This window comes from Neodiprion lecontei, chromosome 2 (genome assembly GCF_021901455.1).
Source record: "Neodiprion lecontei isolate iyNeoLeco1 chromosome 2, iyNeoLeco1.1, whole genome shotgun sequence".
In the NCBI taxonomy this organism is placed as follows: Eukaryota; Metazoa; Arthropoda; class Insecta; order Hymenoptera; family Diprionidae; genus Neodiprion; species Neodiprion lecontei.
The window spans coordinates 25,613,056-25,634,724 of record NC_060261.1 but is presented as its reverse complement, the minus strand read 5'-3'; the positions used below and the strand labels follow the sequence as shown (position 1 = coordinate 25,634,724).

The following is a 21,669-nucleotide window of genomic DNA, read 5'->3' as shown; positions in this document are numbered from 1 at the left end:
TTTCATCAACCTACCGGCTTCGAAAGAACCTCACATCTTACAATATAGTGTGAATCATGAATTTCTAACCAAGGTTCTGATGACTAGGCAGATTGAAGTAAATAATTCGCTATCCGAAAATCACCGATGGACCTCCATCGTTCATGTAGTTTGGCAGATACAGCTCCGGATGGACACACGTTTTAAGAAAAGAACACATGAATGCATATTATGTGAACCATGGCCTTCTAATCAAGGTTTTGACTGACTAGGCAGGTTGAAGTAAGCCACTGGCTAAAACCAATATCCTAATTCCGAGTTTTCAAGATGCCGAAAAATTCCGCATAGTGCTAAACGTGGTTTTAGATTTTCATAAAATATGGGACACATAAACTGTAATCAAGTTGTTACTGGGTATATCGGCTGCTCCGAGTCCTGCTTAGCGACCTGTCGCGCTGGGTGATAATTCTGGAATGAACACTCGCGCTGAGCGCTCCGATTTTTAGTTTGATCGCTTCGATTGCCGGTGGCGTTCTCTGCGCGCGGGATGTATTTGTCGCGCGCTTACCACATTTCAATAGTGTACGTACATGTAGTTTTATTCTTCGGACACATCCATCGAGACAACCCCGAACTTTGAATGCGAGTATTTGAGTGACACGGGCATCTTTGCGTTCTGTCTTTCAGAACAGCCCGTTGCACATTACGGTCACTCCTTGTACCGTACCTTGGGGTTCAGGCATCCTTCGGGGCATTACCCCTGCCGTCTAGGGGATACATGCTTTTCATTTTCCGGGTTGCCTGAATTCATAATTGACTCGTAGATATAATAGTTACGTCCCACGGCCCGGGTCACGATACAGTCGACAACACAAGTTTTATTCCTGAAAAGTAATATGCCAAATATGATACACTTTACACATATTTTACTGTTTGCAATAAACAAGTGCTAAGTTGTACGCAAGTTGTGTCGATTTTACGAATGTAAATGCTGTAATGGAACATACACACTACTTACTGCTTGTGAGATTCCCCTGGTTAATAATCAGTTAAGGTCACTTACAAGTAGGTTATTGTTTTGGGTAGATGTATTATTGAAGTATACCGCGATTTTATCAAGTATACACATTATGTGTCATGACTCCTGAACGTTTTTTGCACTCAGCTATCTGTCTGTCATGAGATGATGATCAAAATTTAATCAGTATCCGATATTTTTAGTGCGTTGAGTGTGCCTGGTTGTTATGGTCGTTCAGATATGCAGCATTCCGAGTGCCTCTCTCGCAACGTTATTTTTTGGATTTCTCCGGAAACTTAACCTGAGAACCGCAGCTACTTGTATGGCCAAGCATAGGTTGCTTTCCCATCTACTCTTCTTACATCTGCGTGTTGATATCATTGCGGACTTCCCTCTTGGCGCCGTAGAAACTTCAAAAATAAAAAAAAAAAAATTCCAAACCATAACTCATTTGCATGCCTCCACAGTGTTCGTTCTTAGAGTTTCGGTTGCGTGACACTGATCCTGGAGCTCTAAGTTCAATTACAAGTAGGCTGAATACATTTCAAATCATGCAGGCCAGTGAAGGTAATTTTTTTCCGCTGACTCCACTGGTCTGCATGATTTAAAATGGATTCAGCCAGTAATATCTTGGATGGCTTATTTTCTAGTTCTCTCTAGGGCTTGGAGAGCTGTTTGAAATGGGCACCGCAAAATACCACGTTACAACTAATGCTCATATACGACTGTATCCATCCGTATACACTATAGGTTACTCAGAACTATCGCCTCACAGGCTATGTATGTACGTCACATCTGTAAAGTTAGCCTCTCCTATCTGGTCTTAAAAATTTGTAAAAATTTTGGAAACCTATTAATTAAAGCCCTAATTTTGAGCTCTACCACTTTTTGTGTGTGTATGTGTGTAGCGTTACAAAGTTCATCCTCATTCCAAAAACCAAGAAAAGGTGGTTCCGTTTTTACACGGAACCTCAGACTGTCGTGTTGGACAACTTCAAAGCTCTAGCTCCCTAAAACTTTGTCTCAAATTCCTGAAATCTTAACCCTTTGCGGCACAGTGTCTCATATTACATGAGACACCATTTTTGAATCGGTTATTCAAGAATATTTTTGAGACATCACTATTATTTTTTGTATGATTTTACTTCTAACAAAGGCATTGTGAAATGCCAATATAATTGGGGGAAAGTTGCGGGGACTAGAATAGTGGAACTCGGTAATCGTGAATTTTCGGGGTCGCTCAAAACGAATCCGACGTCAAAATGTCAAAATTTAAAATAGTGGATCCAATATGGCAGTCGGAAAATATAAAAATTGATCACATTGGTTTGAAATTGGTTGCTCCGGGGGTTTTCGGGGTTGCTGAAAACGAATTCGACGTCAGAATGGCAAAATTCAAGATGGCGGATCCGATATGGTGGACTGAAAATATGAAAACAGATCTGATTTGCTTGAAATTTGTCACAATGGAGTTGCCGGGGTCGCTGAGAACGAATCCCACGTCAGAATTGTCACATTCAGAATAGCGAATCCAAAATAGCGTATTGAAACCATGAAAACTAATCTAATGTTCTTGAAATTTGTCACTCAGTGATTTTCGAGTCCGATGAAAACGGATGCAATGTCAAAATTACAAAATTCAATATGTGAAATGCATTTTGTGGATTTTGCAATTAAATTTTGTCATTTTCCAAAATTCACAAAATGCTTGGATGAATCTCGCATGGTGAAAGATGCAAATTTCAGCACATTTCCAGAAAGGCCGGTCAATTTTTCTATTTTTTAACCACCAAAATGAATCCGCTATATCGGGTTTTGTCATTCTGAATTCAGATTCGTTATCAGTGTTCCCAAAATCCCTGCGGAACAAGTTTCAAGCAAATCAGATAAATTTTCATATTCTCTGTCCGCCATGTTGGATTTATTATCTTTGATGCCATGATTCTGATAACGGATAATCGTATTTGGTGAACTAAAAAATCCCTAAGTTCTTCGAGCCATTCCGATCACTTTTACATTTTCAGTCCGCCATATTCGATCGGTGATTTTAAATTTTGCAAATTTCTCAGATCTGACCCCATTTTTGAAATCAGTGACCTTGAGAACCCATGTATGCCTTAATGGGTGACCTTACGTATTGAAATCTGCTCAGCATGAGTTCTATTACATAGTTGGATTGTTGTTTTTTATCTGTATTCGCCATTGTTGATGCAAATAACATGGGTGGATATTTTTTAAACAGTTTTATCCCCGTTTTTCACATTTGTTTGGGACGTACGACCAATTCATGTTTGAGAGTTTTCCTTGCTAAGATTAAATGTATTGGATGTATTGGAGTTTGTTGTTCTAAATGTAATGATATTCTTGCAGGACGTTGATACGATATATTTATCCCACGACACACGAGAGCTCAATCTGAGGGACTTCGATCACCTGGAGCAAAAAGATTTGGTGCCAATTATTTCAGCATTAGAATACAATACGTGGTTCACTAAGCTAAGAGCCTCCCATATAAAACTAAGTCATGAACACTTGGAAAGACTATTGCATGTCATGCGAAGATCTCTGTCGATTCAAGAAATTTATTTAGACAATCTAGGATTCAAGTGGTAGGTATAATAATAAAAGATCATCATAAAATATATCTCACAGCACACATTAACAGATAAAATTTCTGTAACTGCTAAAATTCGATCAAAATTTGGAAAAACTTACCTGCTCTATCGGCATGATAGTGAAAAAGAAAATTTTTACCGAGTCTAATCCATATACGTGACATTCCATACCAACTCAACTAGGGTCTCAATTTGTAATTCAGTTGAAGGTTTTCTAGGTGAGGGTAGCGCATTTAACCCCTCTAACACGAAGGGGCTCAGACATTCGTCTCGCCGATTTGACTGAAACTCACGGTACATAATGTTCATGCCAAGGATGATAATAGGTCAGTGCAATAAAGCGCGCTATTCAGTCGTTTCAGAGTTACTCAGTTTGGAAAAAGTGACCGCTGTTATATCCGTGAAACGATTTCGAGGCAATAAACCAAGTCATACAACGAAAGTTGATCAATCAGTATTTTATAATTATGTTACACTAAAAACATCAATTTTTTGTATTTGTAATATTTCACGTTTTTACATACTGTTTATTACAAAACTATTTACATACAGAATAAAGTCGTGAAAATTGAAAATTGACCATTTTTTTGACGGGAAAGGTAAATTTTTATGGGCGACATAAAATAAAAAAATGTTACAGTTTTACGCATGTAGCCGCTAGCACTTTTTCCAAACCGAGTAACTCTAAAACGACTGAAAAGCGCATCTTATTGTGCTGGCCTATTATCGCCTTTGGGGTGAACATTATGTACCGTGAGATTGAATCAAATCGGTGAGACGAACCTCTGAACCTCCCTTGTCAGTTTTATCACGCGGTTGGAGATCAATCCGACGACCTGCCGTCACTATGATTTGTTTTACGTAATAATCCCATCAACACAACTCGCTAGTGATGAAATGTTTGCTGGTTCTGTTAGTAAAAATTTATCGATTTGCTTGACATAGAAAATGCTAATATTTTGGATTCATCTTAAGATCCGTTTAATATTTTCAGGGACTTTGCTCACAAATTATCAATAGCGTTGATATCCAACACCAATACTATGTTACATACAATTGACTTGTCAAATAATATGATAGAAGATAAAGGTGAGTCTAAGCTTTGAATATTGAATAAAAACATGTCGCCATCACATATGTCTTATATATTTTTCATTATTTACGCATTTTTTCACGCTAAGCTATTCAAACATTCATTGCTTTGCAAATAATTATTTACTTTTTGTTCTCACAGTTTTTTTATATTTGTCGCGTGCAATCATAATTCATCAAACAATTGATACAAATCCAGTCGTTTAATTTCTACTGTAGGCTTATTTGCATTAATATTATATGGCGTGAATATTGAATACGTTGAGTAAAAATTCTATACTTGAAATGTAACATGGAATTTGTTAGAATATACATATATTTTTTTTATGGAATATTATAGACTTTATTAAATTATAGACCGCTTTTTATAAATGGTGTGTTCATACTTTTATAGGAGCCTCTAGTTTGTGTGGGATAATTGCCAAATTGATGCAAGGTGTGCACAAAAATTAACGTAACTAATTATTATTTATATCACAGTAGTTTTCCGAAGTTTTTTTACCCTCTTCTTACTCTTTAATCTATTATTTTTAGCTAAGAAATTTTTTTTTCACGCATGTAACAAGAGTAATTTTCTCAGAGACGATTATTGTACCTTGGTGTAAATTTTTTATTTAAATTCTGTAATTCGTTTGGAACTGTCTGGTTCACGGACCGTTACAGAATTCTTCTGAGAATTCTAGTTTCTCAGAATATGTCGGAAAAAATTTTAGAAAAAAATTTCCACCAAGGTCGGACCGAGAGAATGCTTGCAGCGAAAATAAACTAATTTACATTGCCAGAAGCTGTGTTCCCTCTTATTTTAACAATTTTATGCTTTTCTTCAAAACGTGCCATTCTATATTGACTGTTGAATTATTTGTAAGTCTAATTATGCATCTTGATAAAGTTGATAATATTTGCTTTTATCTGAACCCGTCTTTTTGAATATAACTTTTTCAAGGTGCTACACACTTAAGTGGTCTCATGGGCAAATTGCCTAAAGGATTACAGAAGTTGAATCTTGCTCACTGCGGTTTGACGGGCAAAGGCATCAATCAAATTGCACATGCCTTGAGTCTGAACAGAAGCATGCCGAGCAGTCTTCAATACTTGAATCTTTCTGGAAACAGTTTGAAAGATGATGTCAATGTAAGTACGACATTTCCCATATTATATACTTTTACCAATTTTTTTCCCAACGAATCAGCTGTACATCTGTTGTAAATTAACTTTGAATGAAATGTACCGTTTGGATTCAAAGTTGAAAATGGAGCCAAAAATGATGAGAAAGTTTTTAGCTGTATTAATTCCACCGATGATGCCAAACTCGAACGAAACAATGTTCCTATTAAGAACTAGAAATGAATCTGAGCAAATTGGAATCACACCAACTAACAAGGCTAATAATCGCCGATTTCGGCGGATCTTATCCACATTGTATAGTCATCTCCTCTGTGTACGCCGGTGTCAGTTTTTACGACTAAAACCTCTTGGTTTTGGAAAATATTACCATTAAAGTTTAACGCACAGCTTGTTCTTGAACAGTCCCTGAACCTCAAAGTAGAAACAGTAATTAATGCACGTGAAATAAAAAATATGCATGGTCTATAAAAGTGATTCATCTCAATTAATTTTACTCCGTCGTTAAATTTAACTACGTGTCGAAGAATCGGGGCATAGTAAATCCGAATTCCATATTCTGATTCACTTTTTACAATCCGTGATGTTTATATTCTGTGAGATTAGAAAATACCATAAAAACTGATCATCGGGGTTCGAACGAGAAAGTACGAGTAGGAATATAAAATTGATATATGAAAGTGGCGACGTGTTGGAGAAATTCGTTAGGGAGAATGCCTGGTTAATTATTCGCGCATGCGCATTAAGGGCATGTAGTACTCCTATCTTTACCATCAGAGCAAACTCACTCTTATTTTTTATGTATTCAATCAACAATCAACAAATGAACGGACCGGAAACGGCTCAAATTTCGAAGGTGTATCGTTCTTTCGTCGCGGGATTTAGGAAAGTTACTAATATCTCGACAATCATCAAAAAATGTGTGGTTTCTTGAGATGTTTTACGATTTTCACAGTTTCTGCATTTCTAGGGCGATAAAGTGCATGGAGAAGATACTTTCTGACACTCTGGAAAGAATGCGGGGTAAAATGAGCTATCGTAAGACTATTTTCTTGTAATATTAAGGTCAGCGAACGAGAACTACTAATTGTAATAATTTTGTTCCTCTTCTCTGCCCGTCGTCCTAACTTGAATTTACATTCAGGGGTCACCCCTGAACATGTTCCAACAAGAAAATCAATTCTGTAGAAGATTGTATTATGAACCTACTTTTTCTGCACTGCTTTTTGGACTAAATCTGCACGGTTTACCGCTAGATAAGTTGGACACATTTCGCGTGTCTATTGCCCTCATTTTCCAGCAACCAAATGGTCTGCTATTTTTACTACACGACTCAGAATATCATTCCCTGCTGGAACACCAAAAAATAGCCTTTATGAAATGACGTTCTTCAATTGATTTTTTTGAACCCTTTGCACTCGTCATGCTGTGCTCTCCAGCGTTGGACGCTAAACAGACTTCCAAATAAATTAGCAGCGATGTTAAGAGAGTACGATAAAATGGAAAATTTTGTTCATAAAGTGACGTAAGTCAAAGTGCCACCAGCTCTCCGCCTCCAGGTTTCTTGATTGAAGAACCGATTAGCTGAGTGTCTTTCATTCACGAAATTATTATAAGGCGTATTTATCGTCTGCTGATCTTAATATGGCATGAATATAGTCTCACGAAGGCTCATTTTACTCCTCATTCTTTCCAAAATAACAGAAAGTATCTCAACTGCGTGCTTTATGGACCCATAAATGTGGAAGACGCGAAAATAATAATACGTGTCAACCAATCACGTATTTTTTGGATGATTTTTGGGATATTGGTAACTTTTCTGAATTTCGCTACAAAAGAAGGATGCGCCTTCCAAATTTGAACCATTTCCATCAATTTTTTAATTTAATGTATAACAAATAAGGGTGAGTTTACGTGATCGATAAATTTACGAGTACTACATATTCTTAAGATTGTTGAAAAACCATGCACATGAAAATCTGATACTCTTACATAAAATCCGCAGTGATGAATGATACTGCGTTCTTCTATTTAAAATAAGCTTGGAGCGTTTGACTGCTCGTTGTAACCTTTAGCTTCAGCTTTATTATGACAAGCAGTCAACTCGTTATTCGAACCTCAATAAAGTCATTCAGGCAAATTTAACTAAGTACGAGCCGGTATTTCTGGTCGGATAGACACAAGCCAAAAGAGTGATCTGTGCACGCGCGAGCAGTTACTCAGGCTTTCTATCTGGCAGACCTTTCAACTTGTCACTACTTGCAGTTTCCACTTTTGCTTAATTTTTCGTCAGCTAGTTCGATCTCCTTACTCTTTATTCCATGGTTCGAAATCTGAACAGTAGCGTAAGAGACGGTGACCCTAGAGTCCCTACGAAACAGAGTCCGGTCAATCGCTTTTACCTTGGCAGCCATTTTCTTGCTAATCGAAATTATGGGAAGTTTTGAAAATGTACAAGTAGGTAGAAATCTTGTTGCTAACTAATGAACGTATTCGAACGAACCTAACATTGTAATGTGTTTATCATATAACCTATCTACTTATACGTGTTGCAAACTTCCCACAATTTCAGTTCGCAAGAAAATGGCGGTCAAAGTAAAAGCAATTGACCGCACCATGGAGACTAGAGTACAAGAGTCCGATCTTCGTACATTTGTTCCGGCATCAAAAATCCGTACAATAAGGCTTGCGCTGGCTGACGTTGAACAGCGCTGATGTCGCAAATATCCGACGAGTGGTGGGGAGTCGAGATCGAGACGGGTAAAAACACACACGAGAGCAAGAATGAGACACTTTTAGTTTTTAAGTGATCTTTCTCCCAACAACTCTATTCAATGAAAAAATTAATATTGAGGCTGTCATGTTCTTTCATGAAGCCGGCTTCGCTAAAAATTTATAATAAGTTTGTGAGGTTATGTTGATCCTCAACCTCTACTTATTTTTTTAATAAAGATACTCAATTAAAAAGCATTATATTTTTGCTATCTTTTCTAAGTGATACGCGATCAATTTAATTTCCTACTTCAATATAATGACTATAATTAACACTTTTTCCACAATAATTAACACGGGCACGCATGCTTGACGATATTCCCTTTCAGGTGAGGGGCAATTCGATTTCGGTCATGATCGATGTTTATATACATATATATAGTCAATTCTTACTAAGTTCACTTTGGAACTTTACGATGACAACGCTGCTTTTGATGAAATCTAAAACTACTAAACGATAAATTTTCGAGGACGATTTTTTCATATGCTCCTCAATAGAGATCGGACTCCTGTACTCTAGTCTCGCTGGACCGCACTCTGTTTTGTAGACATCACGGTTTCCTACACAAGTCTAGGCACTTCGTCTCTAAAAGCGTAATGGAAGTGAAACCGACGTTGTGAACTTTTGCCGCTAGCGCTAGTGAGGGGGAGGCCAATGCATCTGTAGTGGTAGGGGCACTTATTAGGGATGCATTTGTAGTAATCGGCTTCCGAGATTGCAGCGCTCCGGTCTTTGGTGCACAAATTAAGAAAGATAGGCTTCAAAATGGTTACGCGTCGTTCAATGGTAACGACATTGGAGTGTCCAGATCTGTGTAGAAGACCGTGTTAGAGATTGTAGGCAAGGTCCCTAGATTAGACAGGTCAAGACACGCGTGGCAAAAAAATTAGTGAGAATGCGCCAAAAGTTTCGTGTGACAATGGATGCTTTCCATTTACAGCACAATATGACACGGTGTAAACATTTCTGGTCTGTTCCTTTGCCCGGATTGACCGCTTACAATAGAAATTTGAACACTGTGTCACACTGTGCTCTAAATGGAACGCACCCGGTGTGGTTCTGATTCCTGACCTGTCACAATGATTAATCTCAAAATATATACGGGCTTCTATTTATTTCGGGAACGTCAGGACACTAAGGGCGCAACTGGTTAATGCTTAACCTTAAAAAATTGAGCAAGATTGGTCAAAACTGGTTAATGCGGTAATGCGAGTTTCATATTTTTTGGGCGAACGCGCATAGAACATTTTTGCCCACGTTATAGTGAGAAAAACTGGAACACGCGTGTCTTGTGACCTGTCTAATCTAGGGACCTTGATTTTAGGTGACCCCAACCGCAGCGCCGCACTCACTCACGCAAACTACTAGCAGTGTCTCGTGCAGCCCCCTGACACAAGCTGCTAAAAGTGGTTCGCATAATGTCCCTCGATTCTGCCGCCAATCTCCACCACTAGTGGCGCTAGTAGTTGTCTGACGAGCTTGCGCGCGTCTGCGAGGGCAGCGAGCACGGTCTAACATACAGGTTTGGAAACTCTGGTGGTGGGGGGCGACTCACTTCTTGAGTCCGTTTTCAATAATTCAAAATTGGCCGCAAGGGTCGCTGTAACCTTGTAGGGTCACCCCCACCCGTGTCACCTGTGAGCGACAGAGATAGAAAAAATTTCTCTCAGTTGGCGCAAGCGCGCTACAGCCTAACCGGCCCTATTAGATAGTAGCGACGCAGTGCCAAATTGATTCAATATGTGAGTCACTCCTAGCCACGGTCTTACATACGGAGTTTTCAGACCTGTATGCAAGGCCGTGGGAGCGAGCGTGTCAGAAGTCTACTAGCGCCACGTAGAGAAACTAAAAAACGGGGACAAAACGCGTACAATTTTTTAGTATACGAGCAGTGGTAAGTGTCAGGGGGCTGGTCTCGTGTATACATGTATAAACAACGCCTCAAACTTCAATGGCTCCGGTCGGTAAAAATTCCATTGCTGACTTATGCAGAGCAGATCACTAAACAATACAGATAATCCGTTATTATCAGACAAGATGGGCTCCTTGTAAGATGTCATGCATTTGGGATTAGGTTTTAGAATTATACCTTTAAAAATCCTAGAAATATGGAATTTTTAACCCGATTCTATTGTCTTTGGGCAAAAATCTTAAAATCGGGGGAGCAAAAAATAATAAAGTTAGACAATTAGGTCACGTTCTAATCATAAAATATTTCCTCAAACTCCGTATTTGTTATTGTTACCTGGTGTTATTCTAATCTACTCAGAATCATTTCTATTAAATCATTGAGATGCTATTTTTGTTGTTTACTTATCATTGACCCGAACGACATTGCTGAAGATTTTGTAAAAATGATTTTCTTCTCTTTTTCTGACTTCCGATACAAATGTTACAGCTTGTTTTTCCTTCACGAGTATGGTTCGGCCAAAAATTGATAATCTTTTCAATTTTTATTGCGAGATAATCGTACCTACATCGAGTATTATCAAATCACTATATTGCTAAGCTACGAATGTCTCTTTGAAACGCAAAACTGGGAAATACTAGAATTATAAATAAAAGCTTAGATATTGATGCTTCGTTTCAAATTGCTTCAAAATGGTTAAAAATGTAGTAGATTGGTTCGATTTCATTCGAACCTGGTTAAGATTGTTCAAGAAATTATCTCGTAAAAGAATTAGTAGAAACTATCTAGATCTGAGCAACTAATCTCCTTGAATTGCACGTCGCGGCGTCGCCGTAAACTCGTATGCTTTGAAAATGCTCGACCTGGCTTCAGTTGTCAGAGGTCACTATGTATGCACAATTCTATGTAACCACATTTTCACAGTAAGTAATAGTAAGAATTTCTTTTACAGAATTTGTGCAACTTCTTGGCACAACCAAATAGCTTAACCCATTTAGACCTCAGCGGCACGGATACTACGTTAGAATGTGTAAGTTGCAATCACACACAACAGACTCTTTGTATCTTTATACTAAGGCATATTAATTATTTAAGCTAGAGCTTCTACAAGAATTGTAACGTTAGACACATTTACATGGTTTCATTATATTTAGACACGTTTCTAGTTTACTCGTACACGAAATTGCAATAATTTAACAGCTGTGTGTCATTCCTAAATAATTTTATATGGTAAGAAATTTGAAGATTCATCGTATTTGTTGCTATAATTTTTTTGATGAACACATTCTTTTTTATTTTTTGAACACATTTTGGTATGTTAAAAAGTGTTTTGTGTGTAAAAATTGAATTTGTTTATCAATTTTCAGTTATTCGGCGCATTGTTGCGAGGTTGCGCAACAAATCTCGTGCATTTAAATGTAGCACGAAATTCGTTTTCGAGCAAAAAGACTAAGGAAATACCGCCAAGCTTTAAGCAGTTTTTCACGGCAACGTTATCATTAAAATACATGAATATTTCATTTTGTAAACTACCTTTAGAAGGATTGAAGAATTTATTGCTTGGCTTGGCTTGCAATGAAAGCACAGTCGAATTGGAGCTGGATATGAGTGGAAATAATTTAGGTTCGATGGGTGCCCATGTTCTCGAATCGTGTATTCATGGTGTGCGATGTATATCGTCATTGGATATCTCGGACAGCAGTAAGTGTCTGCCTAAAAGCCATTTCAATATCTATTACAAAGTTTATATTGCTTCGTGCACAGCGAACGATGATCCGGTGCCTTAACCCTTTGCGGCACAGCGTCTCATATACATATTTTGAATCGGTTATTCAAGATGTACATTCAATTTTTCACGGATCCAATATAGTGGACTTAAAATATAAAAATTCATCCATTTCCCTTAAAATACTTGGGGGTTTTCGGGGTCGTTTAAAACGAATCCAACGTCAGAATTGTGAAATTCGAAATGGTGGATCCAGTTGGATTTTGCGACCCAAAAATTCCCTCAGTGTGCATTTTCGAGCCATTCCCATCACTTTCACATTTTCAGTCCGCCATAGTAGATCAGCCATTTGGAATATTGAAAATTTCTCAGATCGGACCACATTTTTGAAATCAGCGACCTTGAGAACCCTTATATACCCAGTTGCAATTCATTTGACTGCAAGAAAAAATGTATGTTCTCTCTAATTCGTGACTAGTTGAGTTTCAACGTCGTTTATAGATTTTTTCATCGAAAATACCTTTTTTCTAATTTCTCATTGGTCAATTTCACAGGTTCAATGGTATGAGAAATTTTGCACGCATGACTGACTGCCGGAGTATTTTTATTAATTTCTACCGTATTACTGGGTGTGAAAAATTATTTGAGATTTCATACAACCTTTTCGAGAAATTATGGCAAAAATGAACTATATTTTTAGACAATTCAAAGAAGGTAATCTGTTTGATTTCTCTGAGGCATTCAAAAAATTTCCAGAGAGTGTGCAACAACTCGTATTCTTTTATAACTTTATTTTCAATTGAAAATTTGCAAAAAAAACTCCAGAGTTTTTGTCTTCCTAATTATTTCTGACTAAGTCGATTTAGAGTTGAAAATCGATTCAATACTCATATTTTTTTAGAACTTTTTTTTTAATATATATAATAATAATAACTTTATTTATTTATCAATACACTTACACTCCACCTTATCTCCTGCGCGTAAAATTATAGTAATAAACAATAAACAATAATACTGCAGGTTATGGTGACTCATTTGTCCCCACCTGCTATCACTCAAAGCGGGATCCAACCCACCTGAGTGTAATATCCTGACTACACCTTATCCACTGAGGCACTTTTGTGCCTGAGTGTGGATGTCCGTGATATTTTTATAACGGCATTTTGGTAGAATTTTCACGCGAGTAACTTATGCTTTACCTCATACTATGTTCACTTCCCTATTTCATCTTATCTGATTCCATTTTCTTAATACACTCTTATTGTTATCATATGTCTTCGAACATCGCACGTATTCTATGTGTGCCCATTAGAGTGTTTCAAAAAAACCGACTATTTTTTTTTTCGAAGAACATTGAAAAATCTTCCGAGTGTCCCTCAAAAATGACCTCGGTAAAATATGAGCTCTGAATATTGATATTTAGAGGTGGCGATTCTCAATTTTCTATTTCCCATTTAAATAACATGGGAAATTTTTTTTTTTAAATTTAGAATTTTATTGCTCGAAAACGAATCAGTGTGAAGATATAAATAAAACATATTCTTGTAGCAAATTTTACGCTCTACAAAAAAGATCTGAATAAAGATTTGCGTAAGGTAAGTCGTTTCGGAGTTATCAGGCCTCAAACATCGAACCGTTTGAAATAATGATGTTATTAATTTATAAATGCTACAAAACTGACTCATATCACTTAAATACACAATATTATTGATTTTAAAATTAAAACTATAGACTTCCAACGAAATGTTAATTAATAAATTTCATTAATTAACGATATGAGTCAGTTTTGTAGCATTTATAAATTAATAACATCATTATTTCAAACGGTTCGATGTTTGAGGCCTGATAACTCCGAAACGACTTACCTTACGCAAATCTTTATTCAGATCTTTTTTGTAGAACATAAAATTTCCTACAAGAATATGTTTTGTTTATATCTTCACACTGATTCGTTTTCGAGTAATAAAATTCTAAATTAAAAAAAAAATTTTTCCCATGTTATTTAAATGGGAAATAGAAAATTGAGAATCGCCGAAGTCATTTTTGAGGGACACTCACTTTTGCAACACTCTAGTGCTCATATCTATAATAGTTTTCTCCACTAATTCTTTATAACTTTACACATCACATTTCATCTTATACGTCTGAAAAAATCCGAGTTCTGGTGTTTCTGCCTAATTTCTGACGGGACCGCGTTATGAAAAATTGGAATGGATGTCCGACAGAATTAAAAGATTTTGAAGAAAAATTTTAAATACATTGTTTGGAATGCAGCTTTGACAAAACCTAGACATACCTGTGAAGTAGTTACAAGCGCAGAAAGCGAGTGATTTTCCATGAATGTGAAGTTTACGACGTAAAAAGCAACAGGTGTTGAAGAATAATATTTTCAGTGAAACTAGAACTTTTTATAAATTCCTAAGAATTATCAATGTTTTCTGTTAATCTGTCGAAATAATTTTTCTGCATAGAAATTAAAATATTTTTACAAAATTTCCGAAAGACATTAGTATTTGTAAGAAAACATTCAGAAAAACTTGACCTGCTTGATAGTTTTCCACCCAAAGTTTATTTTAGAAAGTGTTCCTTTGCCTAAAAACGCATGCTTTTGCAAACTTTTGTACTATGTAGTATAATTATATTACGTCGCCTCGTCCTCTAGGTCAAAAGGTAATAACGTTAGCTATTCGGTTTAATCCACAGTATTCAAAGCTTGCGGTGCTAATTTTTCCCGCTTGGAGGCGCTGCGCGCGCATCCGGAATTTCATAAAATTTTGCTGTGCGGTCCAGATCACACGTCCCCCACAACGCGAAACAAAACTGAAATTTGAGTAATAAATGGGGTCAGATTCGGATAAATCTGAATATTGAAGCAGAAACTAGTCGCCGAGGGACCTAGAAGAAGCATGTGCGAAGCTGTGTCGAGCAGTAAAGGCTCTGAAGAGAAAAATGAAACGGCCTCATTCATCGAGCCTACGCCATGCTTCCCCTCAGGATCGCCGTCTTAAGAAGAGAAAACACAATAAAAGGCATGATTCAGAATCTCCTGACAGAGACGATGTTAAGCAACACTCGCGAGGCTCATCACATCCTCGTCGAAGGTGAAACTCCACCGAGCAATGGCCAAATATATTGAAACAAGGCCCATCGAAGAAAATAAATCACGACATTAAAAAAAAAAAAATACTCGATAACCCAAAACTGTCAGCTGCTGAGGGCCCCACAAGTTAATCCAAAGGTCAAATCAGCAGTGAATGGTATCTTGTTGAGAGAAGACAGCTACCAAACGTTAGCGCCAAATAGGAACTCTCGCATTCCAAAGGAACCTAAGTTGTCTAAGCTGGATTTTAAAAATTATTGAATAGCAATAAAAAAATTATTAGATAAAGGAGCTGTCTCAAAATGTAAATCTACAAAAGTCCAATACATTTCACCCTACTTTTTAGTTGATAAACCAAACGGTGAAAAAAAATTTATACCTAATTTGAAAACATTCAATGAGCATATAATCCCTTCTCATTTCAAAATGGAAGATCGGAGAACGGCTACAAGTCTCATACTTGAAGATTGTTTCATGGTTTGCTTGGACTAAAAAGACGCGTATTTTTTAGTTCCTGTAGACAAAAATCATAGAAAATACCACAGATTCTACTTCAACGATGTTTGGTACGAATTTACGTGTTTTCCATCCGCACGCTGCACCGCTCCATTCGTCTTCACGAAACTAAAGAAATCAGTCGTGCATAAATTAAGATCGAAGAATGTTATATCGGTGATATACCTAGACAATCTCGTATTAATTGGTAGATCAGAAAAAGAATGCCTAATTAACTTTCAAGAGACTAGATCTCTATTAGAATCACTAGGATTCGTATTGTACCTTAAAAAATGTCAATTAAAGCCGTCAACTACTTTAAATTTCTTTGATTCATATGAAACTCGCCAGAAACGAAAGCTGAACTAACGGACAAGCAGAAACAAAGTATCTCAAGTTTATAGCAAAAAATTAGATACAAGGAAAATTGTAAAATTAGGGAACTAGCTCAATTCTTCGGAATTTTAGCAGCAGCTTGCCCAGCCGTAAAATACGGACCCTCCTACACTAAGGGACCAAAGACGCAAAAGTACATTGGCCGTTAGATATGTGGCCCTGCCGCGGCGCTCGAGGAGAGGAAAATTCTCCAAAATGACTAGTTGCTAATCGCTCCCACTGCTGGTACATCGAAAGCTAGAGCCGTGCACGGTAGGGGGTGACAGTGGAGCACAGTTGGAAATGGACGCGCTGAGGTGGGGAATCCCACATTTGCGTGTGAGACCTTGCGTGTGGAGGGGCATTCGCTCGCATGACCTTGTACTGAATGGCCATTTATCTAGCGACTACTGTATTTGGCATTACAAAGCTCAAACGACGACTTTGGTCAAATAATGAAACTACCAGCAAGTTCCTGTTATGCCAAACCTCGTTAAGAAAAGTAACTTTAAAATTGAAATTTTCTTTGACGCTTCAATGACAGGTTGGGGTATTTTTTGTGAAAAAGACGAGCACATTAACTTTATGGAACTGAAAGCTGCTTTTTATAGTCTAAAATGCTTTGCTGAAAAACTAATGTCATGTAAAATATTACTACGTATCGACAACGCAACAGCAATACCATATATCAATAGAATGGGCATAACCCGATGAACCTTATCCTGGTTGTGGGGCGATTATCGGGAAGTCATTCGCACTAAGAGAAGTTTCAGATAGAGTAACACCGATGATACTGGGTTCTTTATTGTCGGTTGGTTTTCTGCAAGACAAGAGAGATGTGCCCATTCGGGGCCTCTGTAACCAGTGTTATCGAATTTGTTGCAAACGAATTTGAACATATTAAATCCTATAGTACTCTAAATAGTTATAGGTCCACATTATCACTTATAGTTACAAAAGCGATAGGTAGAGACGCTCAAGTTACAAGACTTTTCAAAGGAGTCGCAGCTCTTAAGCCTCAAAAACCCAAGTATGATTACATATGAGAGCCGACACCAATTCTGAAATTATAACCTCTCTCTGGCCTTATGAAATAAATTGATCTCAAAGACTTAACAAGAATACTAGTTACCTTGCTATCCCTGATTACTGGTGAACAGGTCCAGACGGTACACAAGATCAGCCTCAATAATATTGAAGAATCAGAAAATATAATTTATATTATGATCATGGAGAGAATGAAAACTCCTGGAGTAAACCGTTGGCAACCACTGCTTAAAGTACCTTACTTCAGGAACAAACCAGATCTCTGTACTGTGACAACTCTAAAATAATACTTGACGCTAACGAGATGCATCCGTCCTAAAGATGAAAAAAGATTATTTCTTACTATTAAGGGCGTTGCCTAGCTAGAAAGCGCGGGCTACTCCGCTTCCCGCGTTAACCGTGGCGAGAGAGAGGGTAAAGAAACAAGTGAGACGGAGCAGCCGAGCTGTCGCCGGAGTGGGGCGGGTGACGCGGCTAGCCTCTTCCACCCCTCACGGGCATTCGGTTTCAAATACTTTTAAACAGCCCAGTGTATCGCGCTCGGCACGACGCAGCGCCTGATGAATAATAGAAAAAAAAGTAGACTCCTTTCAGATTCCACTTGAAAAATTTACTAGTAATACAGAATTTAATAAGGAACCCGAAACTATTTTTTTTATAATTCGAAAACTTGTCATTAATGAGGTAAAAATCGTCAAATATTTGAATTGTTTATAAAAATTGGGATTTTCAATAATGTTCAACATTGCATTTTTTTTATGAAAGCTTATTCGTTCACCTTCCGAATGCACTGTAAATGATGTCTTTACGTCGAATAGAACCGGATATATCCGAGCTCCTTTTGGGTCAAAATTGAATGATTGTCTTGTAACTTTCGAAAACAAACATAATTCGGACGAACACCAAAATGCGTGTCGATTCTTTTTACCTTTATTTCATGTGAAAAAAAGTATGAATAGATTGAAAAAATACGAGGTCATTTTTTGATTGACGTGACGTAGAATTCCTTATACGTATGTTGATATAGATATACATTCTTCATATTTCAACGAAAATTATATTCACCGGCGTCCGTATTTCTACGCAATGCGATCACGTGACTGGTAATAGTCTAATAGCCGGTATTCATAGTCAGGTTCGATTTGCAGGACTGTCTTGAGGCAGCTCAAAGCATAGCTTGATCGGCTGAGAGCTGTTCCTAATACAGTCTCGAAAATAATACGTAACTATTTACGAATACCGGCCAGACGTCGTCACAGGTCATTTTAAATTGAAAATGCAACGAATAGCTGTGAGCAAATTCATGATATAGCAACGAAAATATCATCAATCTCCCAGGTCTCACCACGTGGAGGTCGCTATCAAACAGAGACCCGCCTAACCCGTCCCTACCTCCCAACCATGATCGGGTTTGCACCAAACAAATACAAAATGATGAAAAATAATATAAAATGGTAAAAGTAAAATTGAACTCGTTTAAACTTAATAAACATAATCACGAAATCTGTATGAGAAGGATCTCATAGAAATTAAATTGAAACAGTATAAGTGAAACATGACAGTAATCTTGATAAAGAAAATTGATATAACAAAGCATCGAGCATTGTATACATTATATGGCTAAATAAATTCTATAGAAAGCGCAAACTATGGAAAGTAGTACGGAAAGTAGAAAGTATTCCTGGAATGAATAATCAGATATATAATTATAACGATATGACTAGCAAATTTTTAGCACAGTAATACATATAACTAACTAAACATAAATCACAGAAATATTGCACGTAAGCTATATACAAAGCTATTATATTTATGTACATATGTACATATATTTAGATTACAGTGTTTTGTCGTCTGTCGGTCGTGAATTTACTGTTTCTTACGCGCGGCCTTATCTGGGCTTCGATGATTTGAGGGGGTTCGCGGATTGAGCGTTGTCGGGCGCGTCTAGAATCTACGATTTCGGGTTACAAACAAAAGTAAAAGAAATCTGCTCATTTATTCTCCATTTTTTCGGTCCAGAATTTATCGTCACGTTTTATTTTATCAAAAATCAATCCCTTTGACGTCCAAACTATAAAATAGCACCACTTCCTATTCGTAATGTGTAGAAGACCTTGGACCTGATACATGTAATTATGAGAAAGCTCTAACTTGGCTTTTCCACCGATTATTTTCGTCTCAAATATTAATTCTGTATCCCAAAAATCTATCGAGCGAGCGCAGCGAGCGAGCAAAATTTTTAAATGTTCAAGCGAAATCCCACAAAAAGTACTGATATCCCCAAAAAGCACCTCTGTTGCAAAAACCTTTCGCCAAGTATATTAATTTGACAGCCACCCACAAAACAGCCACCTACAAAACTGTCATCAAATCAGATACTGCTGCCAAGTATAATTTATTTAGAAGCTAATGATGATTTTGATATACTATAACGACAAAAAAAAAAATTGAAATCAAAATTGATATTGAAAAAAAAAAATAATTTTTATTGAAAAAAAAAAAATTGGAGATAGTGGTAAAGGCGGGCTTTTTTAAAACAAGCACAAGAAAATACAAGTCGAGCTATATCAATGTTGTAATGGCAATATAAGCATGGGCCCGCCAGGACCACGTACTCCAATTGTTTTTTTTTTTTTATCAAAATTTACGTTTTTTTTTTTTAGAATTTCAATTTTGATTTCAATTTTTTTTTTTTTTTTGTCATCATTAGTTATAGTATATCAAAATCATCATTAGTTTCTAAATAAATTATACTTGGCAGTAGTATCTGATTTGATGACAGTTTTGTAGGTGGCTGATTTGTAAGTAATGTGTGCATATATGATTACCCCAGAATTACGTCAAGTTTATTTCTAAAAACAAAACGAGCGTATTTTAGTGGCCTAATACGTACGCGCCGTATTTACTTTGTATGGAAAATTCTGCCAGGTACATTGTAATTTTACCTTGGATACTTAGGTAGTCACAATAAGTGATAAGAATATTCCTTATGATCGACAAAGTGTAAACACTAGACTGGGCCAAAAAAATTGACTATTTTTTTTTTTGAAAAATATATTGAGAATATCATTCAGTATGGCAAAAAAAAAATTTCATGAAATTTTAAGCCCTTAATATTAACTTTAAGAGGTCTATCATCGCTATTTTTGATTTTTAGTAATAACTTGATGTTTTACGTCAGAACTGTCGAAATATTGAAGTGAAAAAATTTATGTTCACTTATCCCTTTATAAAATTAAATTCCCTACAAAAAAGGTCTGATTATAGATTTTTGTCAGACAAGCCGTTTCCGAGTAATTAAGCTTAATAAATTGATATAATTTCTCGAGAATTAATCGAGAATTAATCGAGAATTAATCGAGTAATTAAGCTTAATAAATTGATATAATTTCTCGAGAATTAATCGAGAATTAATCGAGAATTAATCGAGAAATTATATCAATTTATTAAGCTTAATTACTCGGAAACGGCTTGTCTGACAAAAATCTATAATCAGACCTTTTTTGTAGGGAATTTAATTTTATAAAGGGATAAGTGAACATAAATTTTTTCACTTCAATATTTCGACAGTTCTGACGTAAAACATCAAGTTATTACTAAAAATCAAAAATAGCGATGATAGACCTCTTAAAGTTAATATTAAGGGCTTAAAATTTCATGAAATTTTTTTTTTGCCATACTGAATGATATTCTCAATATATTTTTCAAAAAAAAAAATAGTCAATTTTTTTGGCCCAGTCTAGTAAACACTCATGCTAATTGCCGAATATCGATTTCGATCATTTAACCTGAACACGTAACAAATTGATGACATATTTTAGCGACTAATGCAAACCGGGCTAGTACCACACGTCACAATGCATTCTAGTTTATATTTTCGTATGTATAAAAAAACTAGAGAATGAATGTATACTGCTATTATGAACAGCACTATCGGCTCTTGAAAGTACCTTCTTAAATTAAAGCCCTGCGATTGTTCGTACTCAAGTGATTGAATCTCGAAGTCAGAGAGGGTGCACCATCAATCATATAAATAATTCGATTTACCTCATTTTTTCCTGAAATGTAGCCAAAATCATTATGCCGGGTCGTTTCTTCTTCTCCAAAGACACATTCCCTCTCTTCTTAGCCATCGCGGGAATAAATACTGATTCGAAATAATAAAAAACACTGTAGAAAAACACAAGCAAAAATAAAAGCGCGGAACACTATCCACGTGCCGAGCGACGAGGATTCGAAGGAGGGGAATTGTAGTGGGGGGGTTTGAGTCTACTCTCATCGCCTGTAATTCGCATGGTCGCCCGCCAACGCAGTCGTGGCGCTAGCAGCCGCCCGCCTTTTGCGCGAAAAATTTGCTGTTTTATGCTTCGTGATTTTCCTTCTCATTTCCTCATTTTTGAAGATACTTAGGTTCT

At 36.8% G+C, this 21,669-nt stretch overlaps 1 protein-coding gene across 3 annotated transcripts in view; it reads left to right on the top strand.

The window, feature by feature from the left end:
• Nucleotides 1-21,669, top strand: part of LOC107221015 (F-actin-uncapping protein LRRC16A) — a 95,956-nt gene that overhangs the window by 24,532 nt on the left and 49,755 nt on the right. For all 3 annotated transcript variants that reach the window (XM_046732493.1, XM_015659852.2, XM_046732492.1), the window contains exons 6-11: nt 3,368-3,606; nt 4,607-4,701; nt 5,099-5,140; nt 5,648-5,835; nt 11,461-11,538; nt 11,876-12,209. In XM_046732493.1, the coding sequence (XP_046588449.1) occupies nt 3,368-3,606; nt 4,607-4,701; nt 5,099-5,140; nt 5,648-5,835; nt 11,461-11,538; nt 11,876-12,209 (976 nt within the window). The remainder of the gene's footprint in view (nt 1-3,367; nt 3,607-4,606; nt 4,702-5,098; nt 5,141-5,647; nt 5,836-11,460; nt 11,539-11,875; nt 12,210-21,669) is intronic.